This window comes from Porites lutea, chromosome 6 (genome assembly GCF_958299795.1).
Source record: "Porites lutea chromosome 6, jaPorLute2.1, whole genome shotgun sequence".
Classification (NCBI taxonomy): domain Eukaryota; kingdom Metazoa; phylum Cnidaria; class Anthozoa; order Scleractinia; family Poritidae; genus Porites; species Porites lutea.
The window spans coordinates 5,107,552-5,123,426 of NC_133206.1; the positions used below are offsets into that span (position 1 = coordinate 5,107,552).

The window sequence follows — 15,875 nt, forward strand, 5'->3', positions numbered from 1 at the left end:
TAATTTATTTACTAAATCTCCAAGCTACACTCTCCTGAAAGAGACGCATCTCCTTTGTTTGCATTTTTTCTTTTAGTTTATGAAAATTCGCTTTTTCAAATTTAAAACAGCAAAAGATTGAAGAAGGGATTTCTTTCCTTTCTCTTACATTCAGATCAGCATTTTTTAATTTCTATTGTTAATTTTTCCATTCTTCTGCAAATGAAGCATTATTCCAGTTGTATTGTTTTCCGCAAATCCATGACGTGGTTACCACTAACAACTGTAGCTCTAAGTATCAACTAGCCTGAGAAAACAGCCGACAGTTCTCGAAGCCACCGATAGTTTCCCCGCGAAATAACGTCCGAGAAACGAGTGCAGAAATTCCATGCTGATGACGGGTCACTACCCAGACCAGGGTAGCGCTTCTCGTTGGTTGAAAACCTGCTTCAACCAATCAGAAACATGCACTACCAAGTGGTAGCGTCGCGAAATGTCAGCTGTTTTCTCAGGCTATGTATCAACTTCCATCAAGTTTCGAAGATCAGCTTAGGGCTGGCGTAAACGCAACAGGAAAAGTCTTGTATATATTGTGCCCGGTTTTCTGCCCGTTTGATCTACAGGGGGTGAGTGATTCCTGTTTTGCGGTGTTAAGAGGTGACCATACGACAAATGAACTCATCTAGGCGGCAAGTCTTGTTCTTCCGACTTACGCGTCAGTGATCAGTACGATTTTGAATCTTATCCAGAACTGAGTGCAGAACTGATCATTTGAGCGATTCGATAAAGTTGTCTAAGTTGTACTCCGTCTCGTACTGCTCCTCCTCCCACAGCTCCCCTAGGTTTTCCAGCACGCTCTTGAGTGAAGCTTTGCCAGTTTCATTCTGTTCTCTGCTTGCTTTCTCTTTCTTTTTCTCCTTATCCACTGTGAACAAGTCTAGCAGCTGCCCTGTGTCCATTGTCATGAGACTCGAGTTGTCTTGAGATATCACAGTGTTGGCGATGTTTAGCTTAAATTTCTGAAGGCTGAGAACAAAACGAGAAACGTTAAAATTTGGTCAGTGAAAAAATAAATCGCATAAGATAGCTCTTGGTATGTCAGCAGCAGCATTTGGTATTAGGACAAACCTTTTCCGAGGATGACTTTAAAGAGTAGAACTAAATGATAGCATTTTTATTAGACAGCTCTTTTCACTTTTCGTCATGGCTGCATGACTGTCTGAGTGAAAGAGTAAAAATTAGGGACCTTGAGCAACAACGACGGCGACGACTACGAAAACGTCACTTAACAAGTGAATTGGCGCTGCTACAAGCCTGGTTCTCATACGCCGCCGATGTATCTGCGACGTAGCCGCCGGTACCGCCTGGGCTACTTCTCGGACGAATGAGAACATGCACCACCGAGACTGGGATGACCAATGTTGCCGGCCACTTCTGTTCTCATATCGGAACAGTATCGCAGGCAGTACCGGCGGCCATGTCGCAGGTGCATCGGTGGCATATGAGTACCAGGCTTTACAGTGCGACTACTCGAACCGGGGCATTTGGAAGAAAATTATCCAATCACAACGTTTTTTTGGAAACAAAAGATGCTCAAGTTTTATGCAACCGTTGAAAACTTTAACACCGTTGAACTTCCCTGACCTCTCAGGATACAGCCCTTAAAGTAGAGAATGTTATTGGTCCGTTTGCAAAAAAACTTGAGAATCTTTTGTTTTCAGAAAACGTTGTGATTGGGTAATCTTTTTACAAGCGCCCCGGTTCGAATAGTCGCACTGTAATGAACTGTTATAGAGCCAGGTAACCTACCCCATAATCTTTTCTTCCAGGGTTCCACGTGTTATCAGTCTGTACACATTAACGACCTTCTTTTGCCCTATACGATGCGCTCTATCCATAGCCTGGAAAAGAAAAAACAAAGGACAACTTACTCTCAGCCCTTGCTAATCCAAAATCGAAACTTAACAGAAAAAACGCCACATCTCTCTTGAAAATAGACTGCAAAACAGTCGGGTTTTTTTCTCAAAATCAGCAAGGAAATCGGTAAAGCGTGGCGTAAGAGTCTTACCGCGAGCCTCACACTCGCTCTCTGTTTTCAGCCTCGTTCCAGACCTTTTGTTTGACTTCCGCGCGTACTTGAATACGCTAAAATACGGATTGTTTTGCAGTCTATCTTGAAAAATACTCCGTGAAAATCAAATAGTTTCAAGCGATGGTGCTACCAAAGAGGTTTCATTTGAAAGGTTGCAACTGGGAATTCCTCAACAGACTCAGAAGTTAGAACAGTAGATAACTTGCTTTCAGAAATGACTCTTTGCAGTAACTGAGTTTAGGTTTGTTCTGACAAGTAAAAGGGCATCAGATCTTTGAACTGATGCAGTGAAAATTAATGGCGATGCTAGGTGCTAGGAGTATTTTCATGAAATCAAGGCAAACGAAAATGGTAAGGGGAACAAACCGTTAACAAGATACATGTTATCTATACCTGTGGTGACAAAGTATGTTGACTAACTCTGAACTAACGCCAACTGGCGAAGCTATTAACCAACGAATTCGTTTCAAAAGATTGCATTAATGAAAAACAATTAGCCGTAAAGCGTAACAAAAATTATCCTGTCGTTTTGTCATTATGACAACCTGGTTCACAGACGTCATGAGTCCTAAGGACTTACTTGCAGGTCTTTCATGGGATTCCAGTCGTGTTCCACAAAAACAACCGTGTCGGCACCCGTCAAATTCAATCCCAGTCCACCAACATGCGTTGTCAGCAGTAAGATATCAATAGATGGGTCACCGTTGAATCTAAATTCAAAGGTAAAAGAATGCTTTAGCACCTAGTACTAAACAAGTGGTTGACTGTTAGAATAGCCCTTGTAAATATCAACGTCAAACAAAACTCTAACCCTAACAAATTTAACTGCCAAGCCTCGTTTCGAAATTGTACATTTGAAAAGTTTTGCAAACATGAATTCCTAAGGAAGTAAAGTTCAAAACCGCAGGCTGCAATAGCCTGGTCATATCCTAAGAATGCCCAGTGACAGGATAGCAGTGAGTGAGTGAGTGAGTGAGTGAGTGAGTGAGTAAGTGAGTGAGTGAGTGAGTGAGTGAGTGAGTGAGTGAGTGAGTGAGTGAGTGAGTGAGTGAGTGAGTGAGTGAGTGAGTGAGTGAGTGAGTGAGTGAGTGAGTGAGTGAGTGAGTGAGTGAGTGAGTGAGTGAGTGAGTGAGTGAGTGAGTGAGTGAGTGAGTGAGTGAGTGAGTGAGTGAGTGAGTGAGTGAGTGAGTGAGTGAGTGAGTGAGTGAGTGAGTGAGTGAGTGAGTGAGTGAGTGAGTGAGTGAGTGAGTGAGTGAGTGAGTGAGTGAGTGAGTGAGTGAGTGAGTGAGTGAGTGAGTGAGTGAGTGAGTGAGTGAGTGAGTGAGTGAGTGAGTGAGTGAGTGAGTGAGTGAGTGAGTGAGTGAGTGAGTGAGTGAGTGAGTGAGTGAGTGAGTGAGTGAGTGAGTGAGTGAGTGAGTGAGTGAGTGAGTGAGTGAGTGAGTGAGTGAGTGAGTGAGTGAGTGAGTGTGTGAGTGCGCGCGTGAGTGAGTGCGAGCGTACGTAGGAGAGTGAGTGATGCTTGGAAACAACACCCAAGCACAAAGAGTGTAAATGCGAAGACTACTGTTCGCAAACGCGGCTTGGTGGTGAAATTTGCTTGTCCTGCATAATCATGCATAAGGGATACTCTGAAGTACTTACCTTTGCACAAGCGAGTGACGTGAGCCCGCGGGCGTACTGCCATCAAGTCTGAGGTATGTTACACTGGGCATGTGCTTTCTGTAAGAGTACAACAAGCAAGACATAAAACATCGGCTATGAACTATTAATTGTACTTTATGAACTTGTCTTGGACAATATCCCATTTTTCAAAAGGCACCATTTCAAAGAAAATTGTTGAGCAAACCAGTCATTTACAGTGATACTGTTTATTGGCAGAAGGAAATTCCAAATGTGGGTTCCATGAATGTACTTCCAAAAAGTAACCACTTAAATATAAACTACCGATCTGTAATCTTGCTCAGTATTCAGTGTCTGTTTTTACTTCCGAGTCGGTGGATGAAACCCTTAAAAGATGAAAGCTACTGAGCACTATTCCTATGTAGTACAAGCCCCAGATGTTCAACAGGGCCCAGTTGTTCGAACGCCGGTTAGCGCTAACCCGGGGTTAAATTTTAACCCGGGATTCTTTATCTGTTTATCAAAGGCACTCTCTCGGATAATTTTCTCCATTCTTTTTAGAGTGTCCAATCATCAATTTGTAAGCAAAGAGAATTAAACTCAATTTGCGTTTTAAGCTCTCACATCTGAGTTCAAATTTCGCACTAACCCAGGGTTATCTTAACCCAGCTTCGAGCAACCCGGCCCAGGTGGATAACGCTTCCCACCGGATAAATTGGCTCTACCCTGGATAGCGCATTTGATTTCCTTAATACTTATCCACTGGATTGCAGGGTTCATACTAAAAATTGCAACCATTTTAAAGGACTTTTTAAGGACCACAGACCAGCTACCACGAAGGTAATTTAACAGATTGTACCAAAAACACATTCCAAGTCCATTCTACCAAGACTTTGAGGCTTGAACTGTTTTCTCCACCAACTTCCCTACATTCTTCATTTCACTTGTCTTAAGTCGATAGCCAATTCGTACGTAAAACAAAAAATGCTTTATGTAAATCACCTGAGCTATGATTTACATTTTGTTTCGGACAACCAAAAAGAATTAAAAACACCTTCCAGGCGACTTCATTCAAAGTTGAGGAAAATTCAAGGACTTTTTAAGGGCGTGCGAAGAAATTTAAGGACTTTTCAAGGACTCCCCCTAAAATTCAAGGACTTTTCAAACCTGTGCGAACCCTAGATTGGAATTTATCTAGTGGATGGCGTTGTATAACTTTTGAACAACCGAGGCCTGGTTATTTCCTGTTGCTTAAGGTAAAAATCTAACTCTAAAGTCTGTGAACGTATGACGTCCTTTGGAGCAGCACTTTACTGTGGTAATGACATTTCAAATTTAGTTTCCAAATTCCAAACACGATAGCCTTAGAATGTAAAGAACATTAAAAGCGGCTTACTTGAGGAGGTCATTTTCAACTATATCCAACATGCTCTTCAGCTGACAGAACAACAGTACACGATGTTGAGACACAACCGGGTCTGATGACAAATCATTGGAGCCTGGAGACGAGGAACTCACTCCTATCCCACAATCCAACAACAATTGCCTGCAAGAAGGTAACAAATGCGAAATTTTCAGCCTCGTCTCAGGGGCAATTCACGATATCTAAGTCAACGGAGGCGGCTTGTGACTGAGCGCGATGGCGCGATTTATCACCACAAGCTTGGAGGGTGATGTCATATCCGAACTAGCCAAGTTAAATCGCGGATCCTCGTTGCCCCGAGTTTTAACCGACTTTTTGGTAATCTTGCCTTCTTCACTTCAGGGTACAAGACTATACACCTTGTGTTCGGTTAATAGTCTTGTACCTTAAAGAAGGCAGCCTTGACGAAACGTCGACTAACTCTTATAACAGTGTCGATCTTATAATTTTCAAGTTAGCATTAACGCTGCGCAGAGATTTTCCTTTTTTATTACAAAAACTTACTTGAGCGCCACAAGTTTGGCAGCGTGTTGAATGTCCCGGATGGAGGCATTCTGCTGACGCAGATGATCCATGATTTTGTTGTACTCAGGATGATTGGTAGTGAGCACGAGAAGCGGATGATTACACACTTTACGGAGGTACTGAAGAGCCTACGTAAAACAAGGGATAAACATCAGGCTGGAAAAAACAAACTGGCGTCGTCTTGCGTTAGGTAACTAAAGGTCAGAACAACTCTCATCTACATCCCAGTGAATACCCAGCCCCAAGAAAACAAACGGTTACTCCCGGGTGTGGCTCGCTCAAAGCCAAGCACTGGGCAGTAACCCGAGATGGAACTGAAAGAGGATGATAACACACTTTGTGGAGGTACTGAGGAGCCTGAGTAAAACAAAGTGTAAACATGAGGTGTAAGAAAAAATAGAAAAAAACTGGCGCTGTTATACGATAGGATGTTATACGAAAGGCAGGCTGCAAAGAAAGTCAGTCTTACAGCTCGCCGTTTTGGTAAAGCTGTACCTAGGATGTACTAACCCAAGAGTCATTTTAACTGGGCCGGAAACAAATTTGATGAGCAGCATAGATTACATTTCTTCTGTACTTTGAATACCGCTGTTCGAGCTACCTATAGAAAACAACAAACACCTTAACTTTGATTGGAGGGGAGGGGGCAGGGGTGTGGACTTTTTTTGCTTCTCTGAAGCTGCCCTATTTGAGTACAATGTCTCAACAATTTTGTCGCCGATTGTCGATTTTATGGACTCAAACGGTAGTTTCCAAACCTGGAAAATATGAGGTGTTTCTTTGCTGGATTTAGCTTTGCTATCACCATCATCCAAATGGGAGACAGATTCATCCAAGCCTTTCTTCATCTGAGACTTAGCAAAGTCCTCATATAACTGAACCTGAAAGACAAAGAAAAACACAGCGGTTGAAGTTAAAGAATACAGAACGCATTTTAAATTTTCCAACAAACGCTGTTTCTTTGAGTTCTCGGAGCGTCTTTCAAGTATGTTTCGCGCCAAAATTTCTGTGCTTTACAGCTGGATAGGTATCATGATGTTATTCATAAATATTCATTAAGCGACGCCTAAGTGACCGAGCGTATTATGCTCTGACAATAGGCTGCCTCGCTTGAATCGTTTCACGTTGATCCCAAATTCAAATCCTCGACCATGCTTGTCAAAAGCCAACTAAATGTCTGCTGCCAGTCTTAAATCGTGTTACGTTTCGTTTGGATTATTTGGGTGGGTTACCTGTAAACTAGCTACAACAGCTACCGTAAGTGCGCTTCCAATATCAACAAAGCTTTTATTTTAATTTTTGGTCACACAGAGCTTGAGGCTTCGCCAACAAAATGATACCTCACATTAAAACTAGAACATCGCCGCCCGGTTAGTTCACTTGAAAGATGTTTAGGAAAGATCCTGTTTTCGACGCCAAAAAGGGCAAAAACGTTGAGGCGACCCCGCCAGATCTGTCAAAGCTAATAAATTAGGGGAAACGTAGGTGATTTTTTCTTCTGTTAGCTACTGAAAACCTACCTGGAGAGGACTCAGTTCACAATAGTAGTCTTGTATGATTTTGGGAGGGAGGTCTTGGAGTACATCTTCCTTTAAGCGTCTCAACAGGAAAGGAAGAACCTGACGGTGAAGAGACTCCATAGCCAAGGCTCCTAAAATGGAGGCATCAACAACACTTGATAAGTCACCATAGCATGGACACTATTCATAAATTGTAATAAAAAGAAATCAGAATTAAAATCAACCCGTTCCACTTTTACCACCTGTAACCGCCCTTTTGTCTCCAATACCCTTGTATCACTTGTGACATCATTCAGTTTACAAAGTCAAAGACAATTTTTCGTCTAACTTCAGTGGGGGCGTGGAGAAGAGAGATCTTTCAAGCTGTACCCGAATGAGTGCGGTTTAGTCAAAACAGGCAAGAGAAAAACGCAAAAAAAAAACACTATCCACTATCCACCCTCACTGCCTTTAAGCTGATATCACGATTCTCGGCTGGGGTTTTTGCAGAAGATTTTTTAACCAAAATAAAGCCTAGTATAGATGCTCAGCGAAAGTTCAAAACACGAAACGAAAGAAGAAAAGCGAAAGGCGCAAAAAGAAGAGAAAGCAAAAGGTAACCGTTCAGGGAGCAGTGCCAGTTTCATACCTGAGCAATGTTTGGGCAGGTTTGCTTCCTTTTGGCCAGATAGTAACAAGAAAACAGGTCGACTCGCTTTAAAAGGCGTTTTTTCGGCAAAAATCCCAGAGTCGAATGGGTTAATAAATATTTTGCCAGTACAATACGGAGAATTTTGAGTGAACATGTCGCACATGGCGTGCACTAGCTGTCACAATAAAGACGTTTTTACAAAGAACATTGAAACCACGCGGAGCTTGTAACATGCGGTTTCAAGACAAGACGAAGAAAAAAAAGTACGACATGTTACTCTCATGAGAGAGGTTTACTGCGGTTTCCGGTGGCTACAATTCGATAAGTTATTCGACAAGTTATTATCTCCGTTGTTTACACGAAACAAATTACTGAAGAACGATAGAAGACAAATGACTGACAATTACGGTGGGAAAGCCATTGTGCGTTAATGATGCGGAGAATTTTGTGACGCTGCAAAAAAAAGGCAGTCTTTCATCTGCCGTTAATCCATTTTTTGTCGGCTTCAATCCTTAAATCCACTCAAATCAGCTTAAATGCTCCTCAAGCAAGCCCTTTTAGTACTCAACATATTTTTTTCAGTATATAAGGAGGATACTAATTAAAAATAAACTTGCAAGCTGTCATTTTCCCGCGCTCGATATGTAAACTATAAGAAGCCATATGCGAAGACCTAATAAAATTGTTTTAGTGGCGCAACGCTTGTTTATCTGGTAAATTAGACATTTGTACTAATAACTCACTGCTTTTCTACTCGGTATTCTTATTGGGTTCAGTAGTACATAAAAAAAGAAAAAAACCTAGCAAATTACAGTCTGGAACCGCGGCTTTGCGATCTCCGAACCAACAAAAGTGCTTGATTAGCTGAATTTGTTCAGGTTTTTTCCCCTCATGAGGGATGATAGCCTCACTTCGAAGATTACAATTATCACTCACAAGAAAACATTTTGTTGAAAAGAGAAAGATCTCTAATAAGGAACATCTATGAATGCTCATACCATTCACATCACAGTGCATATAAACTTAATAATCGACATATTTCACCTCCACTTGCCCCACAAAAGCAATGCAAACAATCAAACAAGGACACTGAGTTGCGTGTGTACTAGCCAATCCAACTAAGCTAAAACTGGCAGGTGTGTCGACTGAACAGGACTGAACAACAAACAGTGTTCGTTGCTTTTCTCTAATCGCCTTCTTACTAGCTGATATGATTCGCAAACTTGCCAGCAAGGACGAAAAGAAATGGAGAGCAACACAACTTACTTTTCCAACGCTTTAAATTCAACGTTACAAAACATTCGCGTCGCTAAAGAATTTCATCATACCAAAGGACATTACGAAGTACGGCTTCGCTGTACCATCGCGATTTGCGTAGTGAATTTTTTGCTCTGCTTTACAGCTCTGTTTGGAAACTCTGCAATAATCTTGACGATTTGGAAAAAGTCCTCATTGCATTGTGCTGCAAATATCTTACTGACCAGTCTCGCGGTCTCTGATTTTGCTGTTGGCTTGATCTCCCATCCTTTATTTATAGCAAATCTCCTGATGCAGATACGATATTTTTCGATCCCACCTCGCCTTCTTTGGGTATCTTTCAACGTCCTGACTACATTTCTAAGCAGCGTCTCATTTTTAACTGTAACAGCAATTGGAATGGATCGCCTGTTAGCTCTTCAGCTACATTTAAGATACAGAACTGTTGTGACACATTTTCGCGTTCGTTGTGTGATCATTTTCATTTGGGTGTATAGTGGTGCTCTTTCGAGCGTTGGAGCATGGAGTTTGGTTGCGTATTACAAAGCTGTTTCTCCTGTTATTGTGGCATTTCTTGTTGGGAATTTCTTTATTTATTTGAGAATCTATCTAGTTGTGCGCCGTCACCAAAGACAAATTCAGCAGCAATTACTACAACCGAATAATAGCGGTAATAATTTCTGCATGAAGATATTCAAGAAAACTGCTATAAACACATTCCTAGTATACATTCTACTGCTGTGTTGTTATATACCGCAATGTTTCGTATCACTGGCTTTATTCTCAAGTGACTGGAGATTTTCGTTCACAGCTGAGACAATTACAGGTACAATAGTCTTGATGAACTCCTCTCTCAACCCCCTCTTATATTACTGGAGAATCAGTAAAATGCGCAGAGCTTTAATTGAAACGTTGTGTTGTCAGAAAACAACGACCGAAACAGAAGACTACAACATTTCAAACAGAGTCACAGCAAACACCAACAAAAGATGCATCGCACAATCTTCAACGAGGATTTTGACCGGTTGCTAAACAAAGTATAACTCAGACCGCAGCAGTGGGTTATATTTTTTAGTCTGCGCTATAAACCTTATCGACGCTATTCACTCAGTATAAACAACATTTATTAGAACGCGCTTTTAAAATTTTGGCAAACCACTAGATAAACTCTACTTTTATAATACGTTCAAACGGATTCGTGTCTTTATTTCACTGTCTTCTGCTTAGACTTGATACAAGTCGTCCTCACGAATTCCACCGCAAAAAAAGCCGTAAAGCGAACCGGAGCGGAGGGCGCCATATTAAATAGAACGAAAAAAAAGAGGATGTTCTCGCAGTTCTTCCCCCTGCTCAGTGCTTAGTTTTCCTGTTCTCTTTTAGTTCCTACATGGTAATTCTTAGAAACAACTTAAACAATACAAAACACAATCTATATTTATACATTGAGCACAGCAGTTCGTAGTAAATGATCATATTCTTCCATTATCTTGTGTAAATAATAATAAACAGTAACCTTTAAACAGTGAAAACGGCGCTACTGATCATCCGGGTTAAAGATTTGCTGCAGTAAAGGATGTTTAAGAGAAACTCTAAATCTTGATAAATTAAAGAAAAAAAAGAAAGGAAGGAAGGAAAATGAAAAAAAAAAAAAAAAGAAAAGCAACGTCGCACGGTGAAAAAAAGGAATGATTTTCGTTCACATAGGTTGTGTTAATAAAATGCATTGGGTTATATTTATTTACATTTGTCTTTGATTTTACCGTGCCTGGTTGCTACCGTTCATTTTAAAGGCTGCTTAAGAGAAACTCTGTTGGTTGAAAAATGAAAAGAAAAGAAAGAAAAGGAAACTGAAAAAAAAGGAAACGCGATGTCTCCGTAGTGAAAAGAGGAAAGATTTTCGTTCAAAGGGCTGTCATTAAGGGCCGTAACCCGTAACACCTGTTACAGCTGAGCTCACTTGCTTTTAAGGGTGATCAAAGTGGGAGGCTAAAGGTGACACTATAAAGTTTTGGGCAGATGTTACGGGTGAATCTTCATTTGCTACGGCTGCTCTAAAAATTAATGACAGCCCTGCGTTCACATAGGTTCTGTTAATAAAATGCGCTGTGTCCTATTTATTTACATTAGTTTTTAATTTTAACGTGCCTGGCATATTCACCATATTCACATTACCCACCGAAATATCAAATATAATAATCTCTTAAACAAACTGCTACTTATTAATGTCTGATGTGAACTACGGGAATACACTAAATCTAAATCAAGATATGCCCATCGCAGTTGTAATCACAATTTACGCAATTGCAAATTAATGATACATGAAGCTACCTTGCGTTGTTTAAAATTTATCCCGTCAATATTTTGCAAAGTACTACACGTCTAGCGCAAAGAACAACTTGTATTTATTATGGAGCCTCAGCAACGACGACGATTACGACGGCAACGAGAGCGGCAAAACAAAAATAGGTTTTAATTTGGAAAACAACAACTTTGCACGTGCATCACGCTTTTTTGTACATTGCTTTGCCGTCGTTGCACGACCACAACGTGAAACTGCCTAATTTCACGTTTTCTGGAGGACAAGAACACAAGACAACGATTTCTTATTCTTTTCTTAAAAAAAGAAAAAACTTAGATACAGACTTTTAGAAGTAAACTCGACAAAAATTCACCAACATTTCATACATGGAGTGACATGGAATAAGAGCGATCAATTTTGAAACAGCATGAATTCACTTTTTAAGCCGAAAAGTGCAGGATCTAAAGTACAGGTCACATTCCACAGGTCAAGAGTAGAGGTCACCGCTCCATCCGGATAAATTACTAAGCCACCTGTATTTTCGACCCGCAGTTTTTAAGGCACCTTTTGTCCACCGTCGTCGTTGCCTGAACTCCCCTTAACACATTTGACGATACGTACCAGCCTCTTGTTCTTTAGATGAGGATTTCGCGTCTCTGCTCTGTAGGATAGGTTTACCAAATCGAGCTTGAAACTGTTTTTCAGTCCCTAAGAAGCCAGGCATCAAGAAATCAAATAGGGACCACAGCTCTAGCACATTGTTCTGAAAACAAACAGAGGAAATTCGTTTCTACTGAGGTCAATGTCTTGCCTGATGAGAAATATAACTTATGGTGTTCCTCAAGGATCAATTTTAGGTCCTTTACTGTACATAAAATGAGAAAAATACAACCTTCGAAAATCGTAGGTAACATAGTTGCAGAACTCCGACTATCTTAGGCCAATGGAGCGGTTATCCAGAAAGTTTTAGTCTTTCTTGAGCTTTAGAAATTTCTAGGCAATATTTGCTCCTCCGAACAGTTATATTACAGAAAAAAGTCTGAGTGCCCCTGTTTAAAAATGAAAAAAAAAAAACCATGTACCTGGATAGGCGTTCCTGAAAGAATAAGTCGATGGCTTGCCCTCAGTTGCTTGATAACTTTTGCCAGCTAAAAAAAGGAATTGTTCAATCATGAAATTTCTGTATTCTAGATGACTTTTACTGAAATTTTAAAGGACCAAGTACCTTCGTTTTCCCGTTCTTGATTATATGTCCCTCGTCAAGTACACAGTAATTCCAGTGTAGTGATCTACAAAGACGGAAGTGACGCACATTACATTAAGCAGCTTAAGAAATGGCGTTTGTGAGCGATACTTGTGAACCGGAAGTGAGGTGATTTCCCTTTAGTACGCTGCCAAATTTGTATTGCCAAGTGTCTTTACTCTTACAGAGACGCGATTTACCGGAAAATTTGAGCAAAAATCAACGTAAATGCACATAGTCCACTTCCGGACTCGCGCTCCATGATCTTCCGCATTTAAAACCGAATCAGGGGATCAACCTAGCTTTACTAACCTGAAAAAATCACCATCGTTTCTGACAATATCATAAGAAGCAACCACCAAACTGTGATTCTTAACCTTGTTACGAAGCCTGCACAGAGAGTGAAAACAAATAACAATGGTAAAGGTTTATTTTGCAGAAAGATCGGCTATTTTAAACTGGGCACCCTTCAAATATTCAAACGCTTGAGAACGTCTAAGGCCAGGTTTATATGAGGTGAGCGAGCCAGGTTAGCCAAGCTAGCCCGCTTTATGGGTCTGGCCTGGCTTGCCAAGATCCCGGTTGCTCGAGCCGAGATCTCGGCAAGCGGGAAAACCCGCCTCCTCATATAAATATACAGTAAACTTAAAGATGACACAAGAAATGAGCCGAGCTAGCCCGGTAAAGCGGGCTAGCTCGGCTAACCGGGTGGCTCACCTCATCACCTCATCACCTCATATAAACAGGACCTAAATCTAATTGAAAACAATGAAGGTGCAGAAAAAATATCTAGCGTGGTCTAGTCATTTTATGAGATAAAAAGATGACCTTAGCCGTAAAAGAACGATGAAGACGCTAGACACTTGCTATTTCCACATGTTCTCAGTACGATTCTAACGTCAAACTGAGGCTATAAACCATCTTGGGAGAGAAAATTATTTTGGAGATAGCTGACAATTTCTGTACAGCTTGGAGTAATTTTCAAAATGAGATATTTTGGAGATAACAATTCTTCAAAATCAGGATTAAAAAAGAAAAACAATAACAACGCGACAAAAACTGCAAGCCATATAGTACGCTTCGCAGTGTTCTGAAGTATTTTACGAGACAAACGCGCGACACTAACCTCTGTCGTTCTGATGGTGGGCCAGTGTAATGAAGCGGTTTGAGGTATTCCTTACTGACAAACTTCTCCACTTCATATACCCAGTGACCTGTCAATGTTGGAGGGCAGATCACTAAAGAAGGAAGAGGTTTGCAATCGCTGTTGCCAATTTCCTGTAATATGAAACACAGTAATGTAACAGAAAACTACAACCACGCTAGAACCACGCTTTCGTGTTCAGCACGTCATTAATTACAGCTAAAGTAGCGTGGTTATAGAGAAGAGGTATGACGTCACAAAAATTCATATTTGTGAAATTATGGGATAGGTTGGCGTATTTAGAAAAAACAAGATGAAAAAAAAGCCCTTGCCAAAAATCAGCCTGTTGGTGCAAATTGATGGGGAGATCTAAGCACCGTTATCTAAGATACACATCCTTCGAAAATTGGCTTGAATCGCAAGGTTTACGATTTGCACGGGTGTTTTGACTACAGTACAACTTTATACAGGGTATATTACCTTGAATATGGTTGCTTTTGTATAGTGGTCCCCTGCTATAATGCAAATTGACTGGAGAGTTTTTCCCAGTCCCATATCTATACACAGAGTCAAGATAAGCAAACAACCATTACACGTCTAACTTACCCGTTGATTGTCGGCTCTAGGCATTAAACAGTTTTACAAACCAATGAAAACAATGTGAAATTATTTATGGAAAATTCGCGCGCGGTGTCAGTTTTCGTTCCCGGATTAAGCAAATACCAGAAAAGTTGTAGAAACATGAGATGACAGCGAAACGAGGTTTTCATATCTGCTTTGATCAAGTGTAATGTTGCGTAATGCAACTCAATGAAAGCGTCCTTCCATTGTGTTATGGAAGTACAATAAGCCCACTTTTTTTGTGTGCTTTAAAATTTGTTTGTACAAGGCAAGATTTTCCAAACAAAAGTCTCAGTGAAGAAAATGACATTTTTTACAAAGGATACCATCACAAAGAATACCATGCAGCTTGTATCTGTTGAGAAAGGCTAACCAGTTCACACCATCCTGCAGGGAAAAATGCAAGTATATTACGTAGACAGCAAGTCGAGATAACGTTGCTTTGTTATAGGTCTTTGCACTGGCCGTACAACTAAAGTGAAAGTTTTTACAATGCAATACCAATTTATCATTTTTAAATGAGAAGCGAAAAAAAAACCAGCAGCTTAAAACCCTTAATTAAGATTTAAAGTTATCCCACCGCTTTCTATTCGTTTAATTAAACTAACTGAACTAGCAACGGTCCAAACTCGATAAGAAATTTTACTTGAGGAAAAGAAAGTAGCTTAACAAAGAGTAAGACCAAGTTGAATTTTAAAGTCTAGTCGCGAAATAATACGCAAAAAGACCATTCCTCAGCTAAAATCCTGGACAAAAGTCATTAAGACAGTGCTGTGGCACTTATAATTTTCTGTTATTTCTCGGTTCCCTCACGAAATAGTGCATCTTTTTCGACATTTTCCTGAAGTTTCCGATCCCTCCACCCTTCACAATGTTGAAACTCGGAAAAAAAATCTCGACACATGTGTCCAACGTATGTTTGTGGGGTGAGGGAGGTGTTTTTTATGTATGAACCGAAAAAAAGCTCCATAAATGCAAAGTGCCCCAAGACTTTTGTCCATGATTGTAGCTCTCAGCTGCGGTGATTGACCTTCGATTTTCCATCCCTTTGGAAAGATTTTATTTTTTTCCCTATTTACAATAGGATACTGGAGAAATGCTTTCTTACCTGTTGATACTTTCTAAGTTCTGCCTTAATAGGAACAGGAATGGTGTAGTTTTCCACTTTTGTCCCATCCAGTAGCTGCTCCAGGAACTTGCGCTCTTTTTGCTTTTGTTCCACCATAGCCTTGGACATACCCGGTGAGTCAGGGACACCAGACTAAAACCAAAACAAAGCGTAAGTATAATTAGTACTGAGCTACTGAAACTCAGAACTCAGTCTCTGACATCGCGATTTGTGTGTTGAGTTCCCCGCGGATCCAAGAGCTATGCCTGCGAGCAAGCTCTCCAGTTGAGACAATCTGACAATCGCTCAGAGGTTATCCTTGAGCCTGGGGTGGTGTTTGTCGAACAGCAATATGGGACTGGTTTGGGGGTCGTATGTTGACCAGTTTCCCGCGCAACCTCGGAGTACCGTCA

The 15,875-nt window shown here is 40.8% G+C and overlaps 2 protein-coding genes across 2 annotated transcripts in view; one reads left to right on the forward strand and one right to left on the reverse strand.

Annotated features, from left to right (window-relative positions):
• Positions 1 to 15,875, reverse strand: part of LOC140940743 (TATA-binding protein-associated factor 172-like) — a 40,956-nt gene continuing 25,081 nt past the window's right edge. The window contains exons 29-44 of the mRNA XM_073389704.1: positions 15,463 to 15,615; positions 14,681 to 14,741; positions 14,214 to 14,290; positions 13,716 to 13,867; positions 12,902 to 12,979; positions 12,572 to 12,635; positions 12,429 to 12,494; positions 11,968 to 12,109; positions 7,160 to 7,290; positions 6,398 to 6,520; positions 5,619 to 5,767; positions 5,088 to 5,237; positions 3,713 to 3,790; positions 2,652 to 2,781; positions 1,789 to 1,880; positions 1 to 1,005 (exon numbers count right to left, since the gene is read on the reverse strand). Coding sequence (XP_073245805.1) covers positions 747 to 1,005; positions 1,789 to 1,880; positions 2,652 to 2,781; positions 3,713 to 3,790; positions 5,088 to 5,237; positions 5,619 to 5,767; positions 6,398 to 6,520; positions 7,160 to 7,290; positions 11,968 to 12,109; positions 12,429 to 12,494; positions 12,572 to 12,635; positions 12,902 to 12,979; positions 13,716 to 13,867; positions 14,214 to 14,290; positions 14,681 to 14,741; positions 15,463 to 15,615 — 1,905 coding nt within the window. The 3' untranslated portion in view covers positions 1 to 746. The remainder of the gene's footprint in view (positions 1,006 to 1,788; positions 1,881 to 2,651; positions 2,782 to 3,712; positions 3,791 to 5,087; positions 5,238 to 5,618; positions 5,768 to 6,397; positions 6,521 to 7,159; positions 7,291 to 11,967; positions 12,110 to 12,428; positions 12,495 to 12,571; positions 12,636 to 12,901; positions 12,980 to 13,715; positions 13,868 to 14,213; positions 14,291 to 14,680; positions 14,742 to 15,462; positions 15,616 to 15,875) is intronic.
• LOC140940603 (beta-2 adrenergic receptor-like) lies at positions 8,940 to 10,079 on the forward strand. The gene has a single exon (XM_073389600.1). The coding sequence runs from the start codon at positions 9,036 to 9,038 to the stop codon at positions 10,077 to 10,079; it is 1,044 nt and encodes a 347-aa protein (XP_073245701.1). The 5' UTR covers positions 8,940 to 9,035.

Excerpts from the sequence above, each read along its gene's own strand:
- LOC140940603 (XM_073389600.1), top strand. The coding sequence starts at position 9,036 with ATGGAGAGCAACACAACTTACTTTTCCAACGCTTTAAATTCAACGTTA.